Source organism: Tympanuchus pallidicinctus, unplaced genomic scaffold, assembly GCF_026119805.1.
Source record: "Tympanuchus pallidicinctus isolate F22 unplaced genomic scaffold, pur_lepc_1.0 scaffold2, whole genome shotgun sequence".
Taxonomy (NCBI): domain Eukaryota; kingdom Metazoa; phylum Chordata; class Aves; order Galliformes; family Phasianidae; genus Tympanuchus; species Tympanuchus pallidicinctus.
In genome coordinates, this window is record NW_026294721.1 from 8,001,164 (window position 1) to 8,016,513 (window position 15,350).

The 15,350-nt window shown below is 37.7% G+C and overlaps 1 protein-coding gene across 1 annotated transcript in view; it reads left to right on the forward strand.

Moving 5' to 3' along the window:
- Positions 1-15,350, forward strand: part of CFAP99 (cilia and flagella associated protein 99) — a 49,773-nt gene that overhangs the window by 21,930 nt on the left and 12,493 nt on the right. The window contains exons 7-13 of the mRNA XM_052681636.1: positions 1,407-1,487; positions 4,055-4,120; positions 5,116-5,187; positions 9,037-9,125; positions 11,336-11,540; positions 12,680-12,821; positions 14,810-14,961. Of these exons, the coding sequence (XP_052537596.1) occupies positions 1,407-1,487; positions 4,055-4,120; positions 5,116-5,187; positions 9,037-9,125; positions 11,336-11,540; positions 12,680-12,821; positions 14,810-14,961 (807 nt within the window). The remainder of the gene's footprint in view (positions 1-1,406; positions 1,488-4,054; positions 4,121-5,115; positions 5,188-9,036; positions 9,126-11,335; positions 11,541-12,679; positions 12,822-14,809; positions 14,962-15,350) is intronic.

Consider the following 15,350-nt stretch of genomic DNA (forward strand, 5'->3'; position numbering starts at 1 on the left):
GCAGATGATTGCAGTTTTGGAGGTAAAGCACATGATTGGGAAGAGTGAAATAAACTGATACTTACTGCCTGTGCAACTCTTTGCAAATCCTTTGGGCTTTAATTTCTCCATCCATAAAAGCATAATAAAAAATTGTAGATATTGCTGGGAAATACTTTCAGTTCTACTTCACTTAAAAAGCTCACAAAGATATTGAGTAGTCTCACCCATGCATTTAATTGCTGGCCTTTTCTATCTGTGCATTTGTTTTGCCTGTAGATAATGATGTCAGGTAGCAAAGGTGATGGAAAGTACATCAGTGCCATGAGTTTTTCAGAGCGTAGCTCTTTATATAGTCCAGTAAAACCAGATGGGATGCCCCCATTGCCATTACAGATTTTTCCCATTAATTCTTGAATTAATTTTGAAACCTCTATTGGAGGTAGAACATTTTTAGCAAGATAAATATTTAAGCAGATGTCCTGTAAGCTGGTAGACTGTCTCACCCACACAGGAAGGAGACATCCAGTCTTTTTACAGATTCTGCTTAAGCAAATACTGAAATCCCTGAGAAGCTTCAGAAGTAATGAAAGCCATGCAGCTCCTGTTCCCCTCTTCTGCCTAGTCTTCTGCTCAGCCATAGTATAGCCAGACTGTATGTTTTTCATTTCATCTGTAGCATTTCCTGAATTCCTGTGAATTCTTGCCCAAAATTTCTGATTAAGACTGAGTCTTCTACCTCCAAACATTTAAGCTACATCTCCAATTATATCGTTTTACAAAAGTACATCTTGGCAGGCTCAGCAGACCAAAGCAAAGGCTTGTTTTGCCCAGTGTGTTTTCTCCAGCAGTGACCAAACATAGATGTGTAGGAGGAGCACACAGAAGAGACAAGCTTAACTGCTGCTTTCTCCAACAACCTTCTCAGATTCCAAACATTTCAGCTCAAAGAGTTCCTGCAGTTCCTGGACATTTAATAACCTGTGAAATATGTATCTTCCCTCAACTTTGGCCATACCCTGTGCCAAAGTGCCTCACCTTTTAACTTTTAACTGCTAAAAAGCTCAAGTTTATAAGATGTCAAACAGAACTTTTTCATTTCTAGCATCTGCTTTTCCCCCTTCATAGGGCCTATGGTGTTCTTTTTTTTTTTTTAGCCTTTCCTATACTTGTTTCATGTTTTTCTTTCTTTCTGGTCCATTGTCCAAGTCTTGTCTTATACTGGACATGTCTGAAAAGCTTGGGTGGTCCCAGCTAATTGGAATCTGTCCATGGCTTCTGTGTTGGCACTAATAGAAAATAAACAATATTTTAAAAATAACTGCAGCTGATTTATAGTGGAGATGAACGCATTGTTTTCATTGCAAGGCTATATGACTTTGAATGTTTTACATTCCATATTGTGGATATTATTGCCTTTCTTTTAGGTCCCTCCAAGCACCTACAAGCCTCCAAGGGAAAAAAAGCAACTGGAGAAAATCAAAACAAAAAATCGCCAGAAAGCAGAAGTAAGTATATTATGTGCCTGTTATGTTCTTTTCTTTCTTCTAATCATTTGTTCTGCAATTTGTACCAGTTTTCACAAGTCATCGAACTCTATCTGAAATATTTTTTCTTTTGCAGCTAATAACTTCTGGCTCTTTCCCCAGAGTCATGAAGTTTATATTCTCTAATCTGTTCTATCACCCTTTGTTCATTTTCATTTTAATATTAATTGTCTGGATGTAGGTCCACCTTTTATTCACAAATAGGAATTATACGATAGATTATGCAAATAACTAGGAAAGGCAGTAGAAACTCAATTACTTCCTTTTCTTCACAAGCTAAAAATTGTTTCTTTTACTTCTACAGTACATGTAGGTATTTAATACATTCACTTAATAATCAAGACTTGAAATATGAAATATGTTCAGACTTGAAATATGAAATATGTTCAGACTTGAAATATGTTCAATACTTTCATCTGCCTTCTGTAGTAAATGATAAATAACCATGTAATTACTCAGAATTTTAAAATATCAGTAGAATCTAACTTCTTTTTCACACAGACTTCATTCCCTTTCCTTCAGTGGACTGAGAGAGTGGGAAGTCATCACAATTTGTAAAGAAGCAGAGTACATGGTCTGTGTGTTAAAAGAGCGGGAGAAGGGAGTGTCTGATAAGGGCCCTCATAGAAAGAGACATCCAGATATTTGAATTGGTACATGATCTGTGTCTTAAGAGAGCAAGAGAAGGGAGGGTCTGTTTAAGTGCCTTCACAGAAAGAAACAGTTCTAGCTATTTGAATTGATCCAATCTTTGTTATGAAGCCTGTTCGTCAGGTTAGCTCCTATTATGGTTAAAGCAGATTACTGTCTTCTTCTCTTTGGAAGGGAATTAATCAAATGTCAGTTCCCACTTCTTTCTTTCTGCCCACACTGCAATCACCATATCCGATCCAATCACAGGAGAAGTTTGATAAAACGTGTGCTATTTGACTTGTTTTTATCTGAACTCTCCCACCTCCATTCTCCTTACTCTAACTTTTAGTAGCTAGTACTCATACAGAAGCATTTATCACTGTTCTGGGCTCTCCTGATGCCCTTGTGAAAGGGGCATTGGATTTTGTTCCTAAACTACAGTAAAAGCTACAATGTGATAAATTCTAGGGGGAGACATTTTGCGTTCCTTTTGCTGACCAACCACATTACCAATGGTTGGTATTTTATTATCAAACAGTACTGCATTATTTTTTATCCTCTGATTATTTCCCCACTGTGGAGAAAGCACACATCTACTTGTCTATGTGCTTATTTGTACGTATGAACTTCCTGGAAAATCTGTGGAGGAAAATCAAGATATCACAGTGCCTATATTGTCAAAACTCTATGACAACTATAAAATCACTTAAATACCAGCCACATTCTTCGGTGAAGTAAATGCATGAATACAAGGAACAAAAGAAAACTACCACAGAAATTATAGCTGCAATAACAGCAGTTTTTGTTGCCTCCGGAACATTATAAAAGGAATCCAAAGCATTCACAAAGGTCACTTCCCTAGACTCTTTGCTAAACAAGCTGAAATGTTGGGTCCTAAAAGAAAATGCCAGTTGTTTTGTAGCATTTTTGTAATAGCTACAGCTGTAAGTACAAAGTCTGACCAGCTGTGAAAAATGGGGTGGGAGCACTAGCAACCATACGCTAGATGATTATAAAAGTGCTGATACTATGGACAGCTGACCACAAGAAAGACATTGGAAAATCCAGAGTGATTTGATCAGAAATTACAATGAAAAGAAATATCTAAAAGCAGGAAATGTGAATGCTTGTTCTTCCCCTCCCCCCCGCCATTTGAAATGACAGCTGGAATTACTGTTATGGATATTGGAGCAGTCATTGATGCTCAGATCTTCTGATCACAGCCTTCTTATTTAACAGAAAAACAAAGCCATTTTTCATTGGCTACGTGGAAACAGAATCTGTGAAACTGATATGCTGTAGATGACTATGAGGATTTTAAGTAAAAGTTTAAATGAGCAACATCTTTCACATGGGAAGACCAAGCATGACGTCTGGTGCCCTGTGCAAAATTTAGAACCCATTAAACACATGTAAACAACATATGTAGAAACTAGAAATGTTTCATGAAGAATGACAATTCAGATAAATAGTAAGTCCAGGTTTAGAATCATCAAGATTGCAACAGACCTCCAAGATCATCTCATCCAATAGTTCACCTACCACCAGTATTTCCCCACTAAATCATATCTCTTAGTACCACATCTAAACATTTCTTGAACACCTTCAGGGACAGTGACCCAATCGCTTCCCTGAGCAGTCTATTCCAGTGCCTGACCAGTCTCTCAGAGAAGAAATTTTTCCTAATATCCAACCTGAACATCCCCTGGTGCCACTAGAGGGCATTCCTCTGGTCCTATCACTAGTTACGTGGGAGAAGGGGCCAACCCCTTCCTCACCATAACCCCCATTCATTGGAATTAGTATATTGTCTGTGCTGCAGGGTTTTTTTCAGACAGAAAATTAATAGAGACTATGAATGTACCATACTTCTAAGATAATTGTTTTTATCCTAGGATCTGCTTCTGAAAGCAAACACTAACCAGTTCAGGTGTGCGGCCATGAAACCTGAAAAAGCAGAGGTATGCTACAAAATACTTTATTGCTTAAATATCTCCAAGTATGAAGATGAAAATAACAGTTGTGTAAAGATATCTCAAAATATTTGAGAGTTTTTGTTTATTTGGGGCTGGGAATTATGTGTTGTCACTTAAAACTGTGTTGTCAGTTCACATCCTTATTGTTTTCAGATCGTAGAGCAGCCATACTGACAGTTGCCTCTTTACATTTATAATGTGCAACCCCCTTTTGTTCTGGTCCTGCTATTTTATTCTCCTGATTCTGAGACAATGAGACCTCCATGATACTACTCCAACAAGTCTCCAAACCAGCAATATTCTTCTAAACCTAGTATTTTTGCTTTAACTTTTAAGGCCACAGATCAATCAAGCTGAGGCAGTAATACTTGTTTTCATATGAAATTCTTGCTATTGTTGATTCCTAATTTACACCTCTGTCACAAACTACTTATATAATATATTCATCATATCTGCATATTCTATTCACTGTGTTCATCCTTATGATGTGTAGACACTTTTTTGCCAGTATCACTCTAAAATGAAATTAATGACCATCAATAGAATTTGAATACTGTAATGATTCCATGAAATATCCTCTGACACCACATTTTGTCTTCCCAATATCTGTTTCAGTTAAGAGCTGAATGCCTTCATGGTTGACAGGTAGAATTCAATAGGCAAATGAAATGTCACTGTTACTTCATTGGCATTATTCTAGTCAATAAAGGTTATAGAAATAAAATAATAATCTTTGTCATAAGTTTTTATTTGGACCTACATTTGTATGGTCATTTGATATGAAATATTACCAATGTACTGAGTGTACATAACAAGTTTTGAATGTATAACAAGAAAATATATATGCTGTGATCAATATATATGCTGTGATCATATTTGTTGCTCTAGCTGAAAACTCAGGAATGATTTTCAGTACAGAGCTAACATTGTTTGCTGAGTATTTGAAAATATCTCTCTGAAAAGGAAAAATGTGATTTTAGTTTGAACTGCAGAACACACAGGACAATATGAAGAGCAGGCCAGCTTTCCAGGCTCAGAAGATCCAAAGCAGGGTGAGTAATGTTTTAGATCCCATTGATAGATATGCTTGCAATTTTTTTGAGTGAAAAACACAGATTTTTTGGTGGTGCAAAGTCTAATGGAATCTTTAGTTTTATGTCATATTCTGTGGCCAGAATGGAATGGATTAGATTTATGGTTTACATGTTTAGGCCTGTGGACCTTTAACAATTCACAAGGAAATGGTCAGCGAACAACTGGTGAGTGGCTACTCCAGGAGGGAAGCCAAACTGGAAGCCAAGAGTAACAAAAGCACAGGCAGTGCCACACCATTCAGGAAAAAGGTTACAGTATCTGCCCAGGACAAGGCAAGGCTGGTGGTTGTAGTGACAGGCTCTGCTGACTGCCAATCATCCTTACACAAACAATGAAATGGGAGGTCTGGAGTGCACTGAGGAAGACCAGTTAAGAAACAGTGCTACATCAATGCAGGTACATACTGGAAGTCCAGTAAGGACAGCCACATACCAAACTGGAGAGACAAGGAGCTGAATTACTTCCAATGTAACAGGAAAGCACTGACAACCCCCCACTGAGTTTAAATGGGATCGTGGACTAATGGGCAAAGGGTCTGAGTGGAGCTTCTAGGCAAGGCTGGCCACAGCAATTACAGCCTGTTAGATCCCTCAGAACACTGACAAGTAAGTTGTCTGCAGTTGCAGCATGAAACTATATTGCTTTAACCATGTTTTCAATTCCAAGTGGAGAAATTTATATGTAAAATGATGAGTATTAAGAATAGCCCACAGGGATAAAATAACTGAACTAATGGCTTAAAAAGTCAGCACAGAGACAGAAGAATCCTACAACTATGAATGACTATTTCAAAATGAGACCCTAAAGAATGCTGAGCACTGACTCTGGATAATGACTGCCTGATATGCAATACACAGTCCATCTGGTTATTTATCTTCTGCCCTTTATACACATACTTAGGTCATAAAATCCACTAAACTGCATGTTTCTCTGCTAGGATTTGCAAGGCTCAGAGAATTGTAAATACAGAAAATTTGTTCTACTCTTGGTTGTATAACACATGAAAACTCACATTGCCATCTCTTTGGTAGTTATGCTACAGATAATCTTCAGTCTTACATCATTCAATCAGTCACCTTTCATTTAAATTCATATCCAGAATAGTTAAATGTAGAAGTTGTATTTGTACTGTCACCTTAAAAACATTGTGAGCAGATCTACCTACTTTTTAAAACTGTATTTAGATACAGTTCTTACAGACTTTGGGAAGTCTGGTTCCCTTCTTGAAAACTGGGTTTCTAGTAAAAAATTCTAAGGAATATCTGGCACTAATCACATACTGAAGTTGTCGTTAATAACAATATCATCTTCTCAATCTGCTTTCTAACAATCTAAGACCATATCAATTATGGGAAAACAGTCACATCCCAGTTTCTTTTGCCCTCAAAAGAAAAAAAAAGTCCGGAAACACCTGCACAGATAACCCAAACATACGACCTGTGACTATGTGAACTTGGTTCAGGGTTATGTATATTCCACTTTTGTCTCTCATCATTTAAAAAATTGAAACCTAAGTGCCAACTCAGAAGAGTCAAGCCATCTGCCTAAATCACAGAAAGAAAAATGTGGATCTAGCATCTTACTCTATTGATCAGGATTTCTAACACCTCTAGTGTCTTCTCTGGAAGTAAATCAGTTTTATCTCGTCTAAATACATTTGCCATAAAAGTTAGATAGATAATATTCAAGAAGCTGCTATAACTTTTGAGATAGGTATCTTGTTACTGACTTTCAAAATACTTTCCATTCCTTTTGCCTACCTATCCATGCATCATAGAGAAAGGTTTATCCATTATGTGTTACAAAGAGTATAATCTATCCTCAAATGAATGACATCACATAATGCTTTAACCAACTATTGTGTTCTTTTTCTCTTTTTAGGACACTCACAGTATGTTAAATACATTTTTTCAATTCTATCAAACACACTTACTGTGTGCACCAGCAATTATTTCTGATTGCCATTACAAGATCTCTATTTATCTTTTTCACTGCAAGAGTGAGACAGTACAAATATATCATCACTCTGTCTCAATCTGCTTCTTGCTCATATCTGGCCTTGTTCTTTCTGTATGTATTGGTTTTGGTGAGCTCCTGTGTGTTGTTGGTCATAGTAAATGAATCTTTTTCCAGAAGACACAGTAGTCTACGTTTTGCCAGATTTTTTTCTGTTTTCTCATCTTGAAAGTATCTCGCAACAGAAAGGGAATGAGAAAAATTCAGAAATTCCTTGATACCACATGAAACAGAAGAATCTTTCCAGTTATTTTACTTATACCTATCTTTACGTATCTTGGAAGTTCTAGTAATTTTGACTATATGAGCTTCATTCATACTTCTGTTTAACAACGTGAGAATCTGAAGCTAAACTTATTTTCATAATCAGACTTAACTCAGTTCTCTAGCCACATTTTACTTAGTAAATACAGAACTTGAAATCTGTTTATGCAGGTAGTCGCCAAATATATGGAAATTTCTACGTGTCAGAGAAAATGTCTACTTTACATCAGTGTAGGGTATAATACAGGCTGGAGGGGGAATGACAAGAGGAAATGTCATGTAATGCAGAACACATTGATAAGGGCTGATAGGTGGACCAAAAGGAAGGATTTAGTTAGGCACTGAGAAGAATAAGTACAGTGAGTCAAACAAAATCGCATTTTTTTTGCCATCTGTGAGGAAAACTCGGTAAATGTACTCAGTGAATTTCCAGGTGATAGCATACATTCATTTTCTTCAACAGACCTAATTAATATCAATTACAAAATATCCATTTTCCAGTTAACTTGCACGTTTCAGGAGACTGCAGTACGTACAATATTTGCAGTGTATAGCTAGAGTGATTCTGTGCATCTGTTTGTCAGCTTCTCATTAAGCTGTTAATTTGGAGTTTAAATACATGTTTGGATATTAAACAAAGAATTTTTTCTGGAGTTAGGTCAAATGTGTCACGACTAAGCTTTGTTTTCTGCAGGAATGATCCCAGTTCTTATCCTGTCTGCCCTGCTTTGCCTTCGTTCTGATCACATCTAATTATATGCATTTGCAAAGGTGCTATATTTTGTCATCTGAGCAGTCTACATATGCAAGGAATATTTTTATCTGGCAAAGAGATTGTTCCCTTCTTCATGCAGTATTTAGAGATTGTCTAGGAGTTTAGTCCTAAGGCAGTGCTCTGAAGAACTACAAAGCAGCTACAGGATCTGGTCCAAGTTGTAATGTGAAGACTGAGTCACTGAGAACTTTGCTTCCAGGATTAGAAAATGGATATGGCGTTTGGTAATGCCAGTTGTTTTAGAAATATTTTGAAGTTAAAATAGTGATCATTTGCAAAAAAAAAAAGAAAACAACACAAAAAACTTTTGAGACTTTCAGATAAGAGGCACTGCTTGTGTTTTATTTTAATGTTTTTGGTTAATTTACCTTCCCTCAGAGACAGGCACTCAAAATATTTTATTCTGGAAACAGTTTACTTCCTTTGTCTAAACCAGATGGAATCCATGCATACTGTGAACTTGAGCACTGAATAAATGAAAGGAAGTGAACATTCTAAGGGATTTGACATGGTCCAAGAGTGATTACAAATTTATAATCCACTTGGGGGACTTTGCTGATTTCTTAAGCAGCTTGAGTGGTTTATGAACAGCATGCAATTTCATTGTGAATGTCAGATTAATGCTAGATGAATGATTTAAACAAAATTTATGCTGTCTTGGGTCGATTTATTTAACCCATTGAAATGTTTTTATACTCTGTTTTATGGTTTACATTACTAACGATAGTATATACATTCCCTCTCCTGACAGATCGACAATTTACCTATTAAATTAAATGCAGCAGCTATTTTAAGGGAGGGTGCCCTCTATCAGCGAAAAATGGAAGAGGAGCTCCAGAGGTATGGTCACACATCTTCCTCAGATTATTTTTCACACTTCTTGATAAATAATAATTGACAACATTACAATAATTACACAAACTCCAGGTAAACTAATATAAAGGACCTTTTATAAGGCATTAAGAAGCTATTCTGTAAGCATTAGTGACAAACAGAAAAGTGGACTAAAATGAAAATTTACGCTGAAGTCATTATTTTGCTATAGATGATGTGCTGTGTGACTGTGCTCTGATTTTGCACTCTGGGTAGTGTCCATTTGTAAAGTCCAATAAAGATCGATTGTTACATTAGTTCCAGTTCTTCAGAATAAATAATGAGCCAAATACACATCTACCTTTGTGTCCATTATAAAAGGAGCATATATGTTAAGCATATATGTTGAATATTTCATATATTGTCTTTTTTTTTTTGGGGGGGGGGGGAGGGGAGGGGGAGAGGAGAGAGGATGAGGAGGGAATACATGCAGAGTTGATAGTTGAATCTGTTTATCTGTGTATAGAAATACCTGCCCCTTTCTATCACATTAAGGTGAATGGGAGGACTAAGACCATGCTGGTCCACAAGCTGGATGAGCAGGAGTGTGGGAGAGAACAAGGCATGCAAGGGCAGTGTCCTCATTGAGAAGCCACTCAGTCCCATAGTACGCTGGTAAGGCAGTAGAGTGGGTCCAATGAGGGGAAGCAGGGTCAGCCAGCAATCCAGCAATTGCTAGGCAAGACTATAGGGACGAGTAAGGCCAAGGCCAAGCCCAGAGACAAGTCAACAAGTTGGGTTAGCAGGTACAAGGCTGGGCTCAGGCATATCTGCAACATAGCCAAGGACAAAGGCTTCTATGTTTAAATACAGCTTCCAGGAAGAAGCTTCACAGATACAATTTTCTCAGCAGTTTTTCACACAGCTCTTCTCTCTGCAGTCAGATCCAGTGGTGCACAGCTGCACCATAACACAGCTGTGTTTGAATACAGGCAACTAAATCGTAGGGTTGGGGAATAAGATCTCGTAGGTCCATTTCATGCACATGGAACTCTGACGTAAGGAAGCCTGAGTATGTGGCACAGATTTTCAGCAGATTTTAATTGGGCTTCTGAATGTCTGCTGCAGACTATATTCTATAACTAGAAATACAGAACATTTTAACTAAGATAAAACCTGTATGGTTGTCATTTTGATTTAGTATTTTTACTAATCCACCTGACTTAGCAAGATAAGGACTAAATACTGTTGTTATTCTAAGTCCTGGAATGACTGTCTAAAGTTGAATTTGGTTTTTGTGAAAAATTTTGATAGATGGATCAGAATTTCAGCAGTAAGATTTTGCATATCACTCAGGTTGTGCTATCACCTATTTTTAACAGCTGTATATGTATACTTATACAGTTTTTCATACAATGATACATGCTACTGTTCACTTTATCTGGCAGAATTTTATTGCACTCAGAAAAGGAATAATGTTTCCCCTAACATTTTTTTTTTTATTCATCAGATGTAATGTTCAGCTGCATTTAATACACAACAAACACATAGATACACGTTGGAGAGCAACAGTAAGGCACAACACACTGCATTTTTGTGTCTGTTCCCAAGCTCTTGGCTCATTCAGTTCTTTGCTGCTGGACTTCGAGAGGCCATCTGCAGGGCTTTGTTTTGCTTTTCTCTTGACCATCCAGAAAAAATAAGAATGTGGTTTCACTTAACAGCTGAATACTTTCTTGCCTCATTACAACAGTATTATAGATTATTTAATTGGTGAAATACAAAACAGGAACAGAAATAAGCAGAAAAGTTTTTATTTCTCTATGGCAAAGTTGGCAAGAAAACTGCCAAAGAGAAAATGTATTAGTTCTTTCTACCTCTAAGCAAAATAATCCTCTGAGAAAATTTACATACCTTTGGCCTGATTCTCCTTGCTCCGTATAAGAATGTACATGTAAATAAAGTTAGCCCTGTCTTTGGGCTTTACTGTGCTGACAACTTTCACATCCATGCCTTCATACACTTTCTTACTGCCCTATTTTCCCAGGCTTTCTACCTAGTAGGACCTCTTGAACTGGAATTAAAATACATCTGTGGGATGTCCTCACAGTGACTACCTTTTTTCTCTGCAGGGATCAAGGGCTTTATGCCACAGAAAAAAAATTCTAGAAATGTGTTATAAACCAAAGCAGGGCTGGAGAGCCAGAGTATGATATACTCTCCCTTCACTCTTGCAGAATTGAAAATTTGCTACGAGGGACTGGAGACCCATCTGAATTCTTGGAATGGCAAAAGCAGATGCGTGGAAAAGATTTGGAAGAGCAGCTGGCTGAAATAGAGTGTAGAAGGCTTCAAGGGAAACTGAGTCATGAAGAGGCCATTCTAGCCCATCAGAATGTAATTCAAGAAAATAAGAAGAAAGCTGATCTAATGAGAGAAGAGGTAATACAGCTTTGTTCAAATTTTGCCTGCATTCAATTACTGCAAAATTTGCTACAGATGATGCCTATTACAAGTAGTTACAAAAGTTCTGTACAGTGTCTTTACTCACTGGAGTCTGTAAACAATGGATAAATAATGCTAGAACTTCCAGACGCTGCAATGTTTATACATTCAAGTAGTTTTCATAAGTGTTTGATTTGATTGATAGCACTTCTGAATTCAATTGAGTAAAAACAGAAAGTAGAGCATCCTTCCCAATTTTCATGTCATTATTAATATTCTTTTTGCTCAGATACTGAGATATTAGGCACCATTTGCAATGAAATCACCAATATGTGACTAATTTAATTATCTTGTTAAATGGGAGTCATGAATTTAAACAAATTTGTTTCCTTAAAAGATAAATTCAATTTATTTCATAATATCCGACATGGCTGTATGTCTCCTGGGGAAAATTCAGATAGGAACCCTCCGTTGATGTACAGATACAGAAAATGGAATACTGAAGCCAGAAAATACCTTTTAACATATTTTCCAACATGGCAAATCACATTTTCCCCAAAACATTGCTAAGTTTTTTTTTTTCCAAACTCACTTTTTTCTGGCACTTTTCTTATAAACTAAGCAAATGCTCAAGAAATAATCAAATACTATAGAATTAATAATTTCAAAAGTGGCTATCACAGGCTATGTCCACTGTTTTTCTTTTCTATTAGCTTGGTTTGTTGCTATGCCCCGTAGGCTGACCACTACTTTTCTCTTGGTCATCTTTCACAGATGTCAGTAGTGACTCTGCAATTTAGAACAGACCCACAAAGATTTTCAAGAAGTGCATAATATAAAAGGGATATTAAAATTAATTAAATTAAAGTATTAATGGGGTCCTTTTAGCTACTCTGGCATTAAGTTTGACTAGACAGACTATCAAGCAACAACTTGAAGTGAACCCTAACATGTACAACTGAACACAGTGTGGTTGCTTTCAGCCACACAAAAATGATTGTAGCCATTATATTAACCTCAATTTCAGGGATGATATTGTCCAGTGAATGCAGTTGTCTTTGCACTATTTCAGTTATTTGAAACACTCGTATCATTGGTTATCAGGAATTTTATTAACTTGTTTTTTTGGGATTTAGAAAGCAGAGCTGATGCATGAGTATGCAGAGAGATGTCTACAGGAACAGAAAGAAATGAGAGAGCTGGTGGAGAAGGTCGTGGAAGGACACAAGAATGCAAAGCAAGCAAAACTAAAGCTTCAGAAATACAAACAGCAGATAGGTATTTATACATAGCCAGAAAAATTAGATATGATGCCAAATGTCCCCAGATTGCTTTGTTTTAGAGGGGCAATTACAATTTTTCTGAAAGAAAGAGGAAGTTGTGGAAAATATCCAGGATATAAATTCCCATAAATGTATGAATATGAATTTTAGGACTAAGTTGGTAGCAGGTAGATCAGAAATTCTAATTCACTGCTTATGGGAATTAAACTTTGTTTAAAAGGGAAGAATCCAATGCTAATGTTCTGCAACTGGTTTCTCCTCCATCTAAAAGCAGCATACTTGAATGGCTGTACTTTTTGTCAAATCAATTTAGCAAGCTCAGATTCCTGTGATTCATGCCATTAAGAGAGGATTTGCCTAGCAACCTCTTTGAAAGAATCATAGCTCCAGATTATTGTCTTCTTTAGAGAAGACAGTCTGGAAGAGATAATTGTAGCTGAAGAAAGAAAAGACATCTGCCAAAAGAACAGTACCACAAAGGAGAAGGATTAGCACAAGACAGACCAGCTATTAGAATGAAGAGAAATTGTGTTACACATCCTCCACAATTCTTACATAAAATTCCTAGCTAATACATCAGTGAATGAAATCCAGGCAGAAGGCTGTACATATTCCAATGCAATACCATGTTAACAAATGTTAACACATGTTAATAAATGTTAATGGTGTACAAGAGGGCTCCCTTAAATTGTGCATATTTTGGTGAGCAGAATACTTTTCACTGCTTCACTGTCTCTATACTTGTACTGAGGGTGGCAGAAAGTGTTAGCCAATCTGAAATGGCATAGCAAAGCCTACCAAGCTTTGTGGGTCACTGATTTCTAGGATACCTACAGCTTGATAAACTACAAGTGTTTGATGTTGTATAATATCCTTTTATTTAAAGATAGAATCATAGAATCATAGAATCACCAAGGTTGGAAAAGACCTAAAAGATCATCCAGTCCAACCGTTCACCTATTCCCAATAGCTCCTACTAAACCATGTCCCTCAACACAACATCCAGCCTTTCCTTGAACACCCCCAGGGTCGGTGACTCCACCACCTCCCTGGGCAGTCCATTCCAGTGCCTGACCACCCTTTCTGAGAAGTAATACTTCCTCATGTCCAGCCTGAATCTCCCCTGCCATAGCTTGAAACCATTCCCTCTGGTCCTATCACTAATGACACGAGAGAAGAGGCCGACCCCCAGCTCACTACAGCCTCCCTTCAGGAAGTTATAGAGAGCAATGAGGTCTCCCCTGAGCCTCCTTTTCTCCAGGCTGAACATTCCCAGCTCCTTCAGCCTCTCCTCATACGGCCTGTGCTCCAGACCCCTCACCAGCTTTGTTGCCCTCCTTTGAACACATTCCAGGGCCTCAATGTCTTTCTTGCAGTGAGGGGCCCAAAACTGGACACAGTACTCGAGGTGCGGCCTCACCAGTGCTGAATACAGGGGAACAGTCACCTCTGCTCCTGCTTGCAACTCTGTTTCTGATGCAAGCCAGGATGCCATTGGCCTTCTTGGCCACCTGGGCACACTGTCGGCTCACGTTCAGCCGAGCATCAATCAATACCCCCAGGTCCATTTCCTCTACGCAGTCCTCCAGCCACACCGCCCCAAGCCTGTAGCGCCGCCTGGGGTTGTTGTGGCCAAAGTGCAGGACCCGGCATTTGGCCTTGTTGAAACTCATCCCGTTATGAAACAATGAAACAGATGAAACAATATACATTAATTAGAACAGAAATTAAGAAGAAATCATTCAAACTGTCTACTTCATGTATGTATACAATATGCTTCTATGTTGAATAGAATGATAGATAGTGGAGGTGGGAGTACTCATTTGTTTCTTTAATTGTTCCTCCCACCAATGACAGATTGTTCCTTCGAGTACCTCCAGATATGTATTATTGTCATTATTCACAAACGCATGAGTTTTTCTCCAGATGGACTACTTGTTAAAACATGCAACAGGCTAACAGAGATTGGTTCTTTTCTTTCAGTTCAGGAAGTTTGCGAAGAAAATCGAGAACTACTTCGGCAAGCTTTAGAAGAAGAGGAAGAGAAACTTAAGAAAAAATACGAATTAATTCAACAAATACGAGCCATTGAGTCTTTACCAATCCTTAAACACAAGTTTGTTGACTTAACTGAGGTAAGCTCAAAGGAAAAAAACACTGTTTTTACATTTATGTGTACTGTGTGTATTGCACACACTCATAGGAACTGTGTACTGCATGGAGATGCGTAGTGTGAAGCACAAAGTGACCCCATGAGACAAAGATTAGATCCGAAATTTTCACAAACTTTGTAAAATATTATCATGGAGAATATCCTGATGAGAAGTGAGAACTCACCACTTCTGACAGTAAGTGAAATCATAGGCTCTTTGAATTTCCTTTGAATTTTGCTGCCAGTATCTAAATTTCCAGACATCTTCCAAAAAGAGACTGCCAACTGAGCACGACGTGTGCCATCCACTTTAACAAAGTCATAGATTTGTCAGTCTTCAGTGAGGACTGACACAAGCACAAAGTGCAAAGT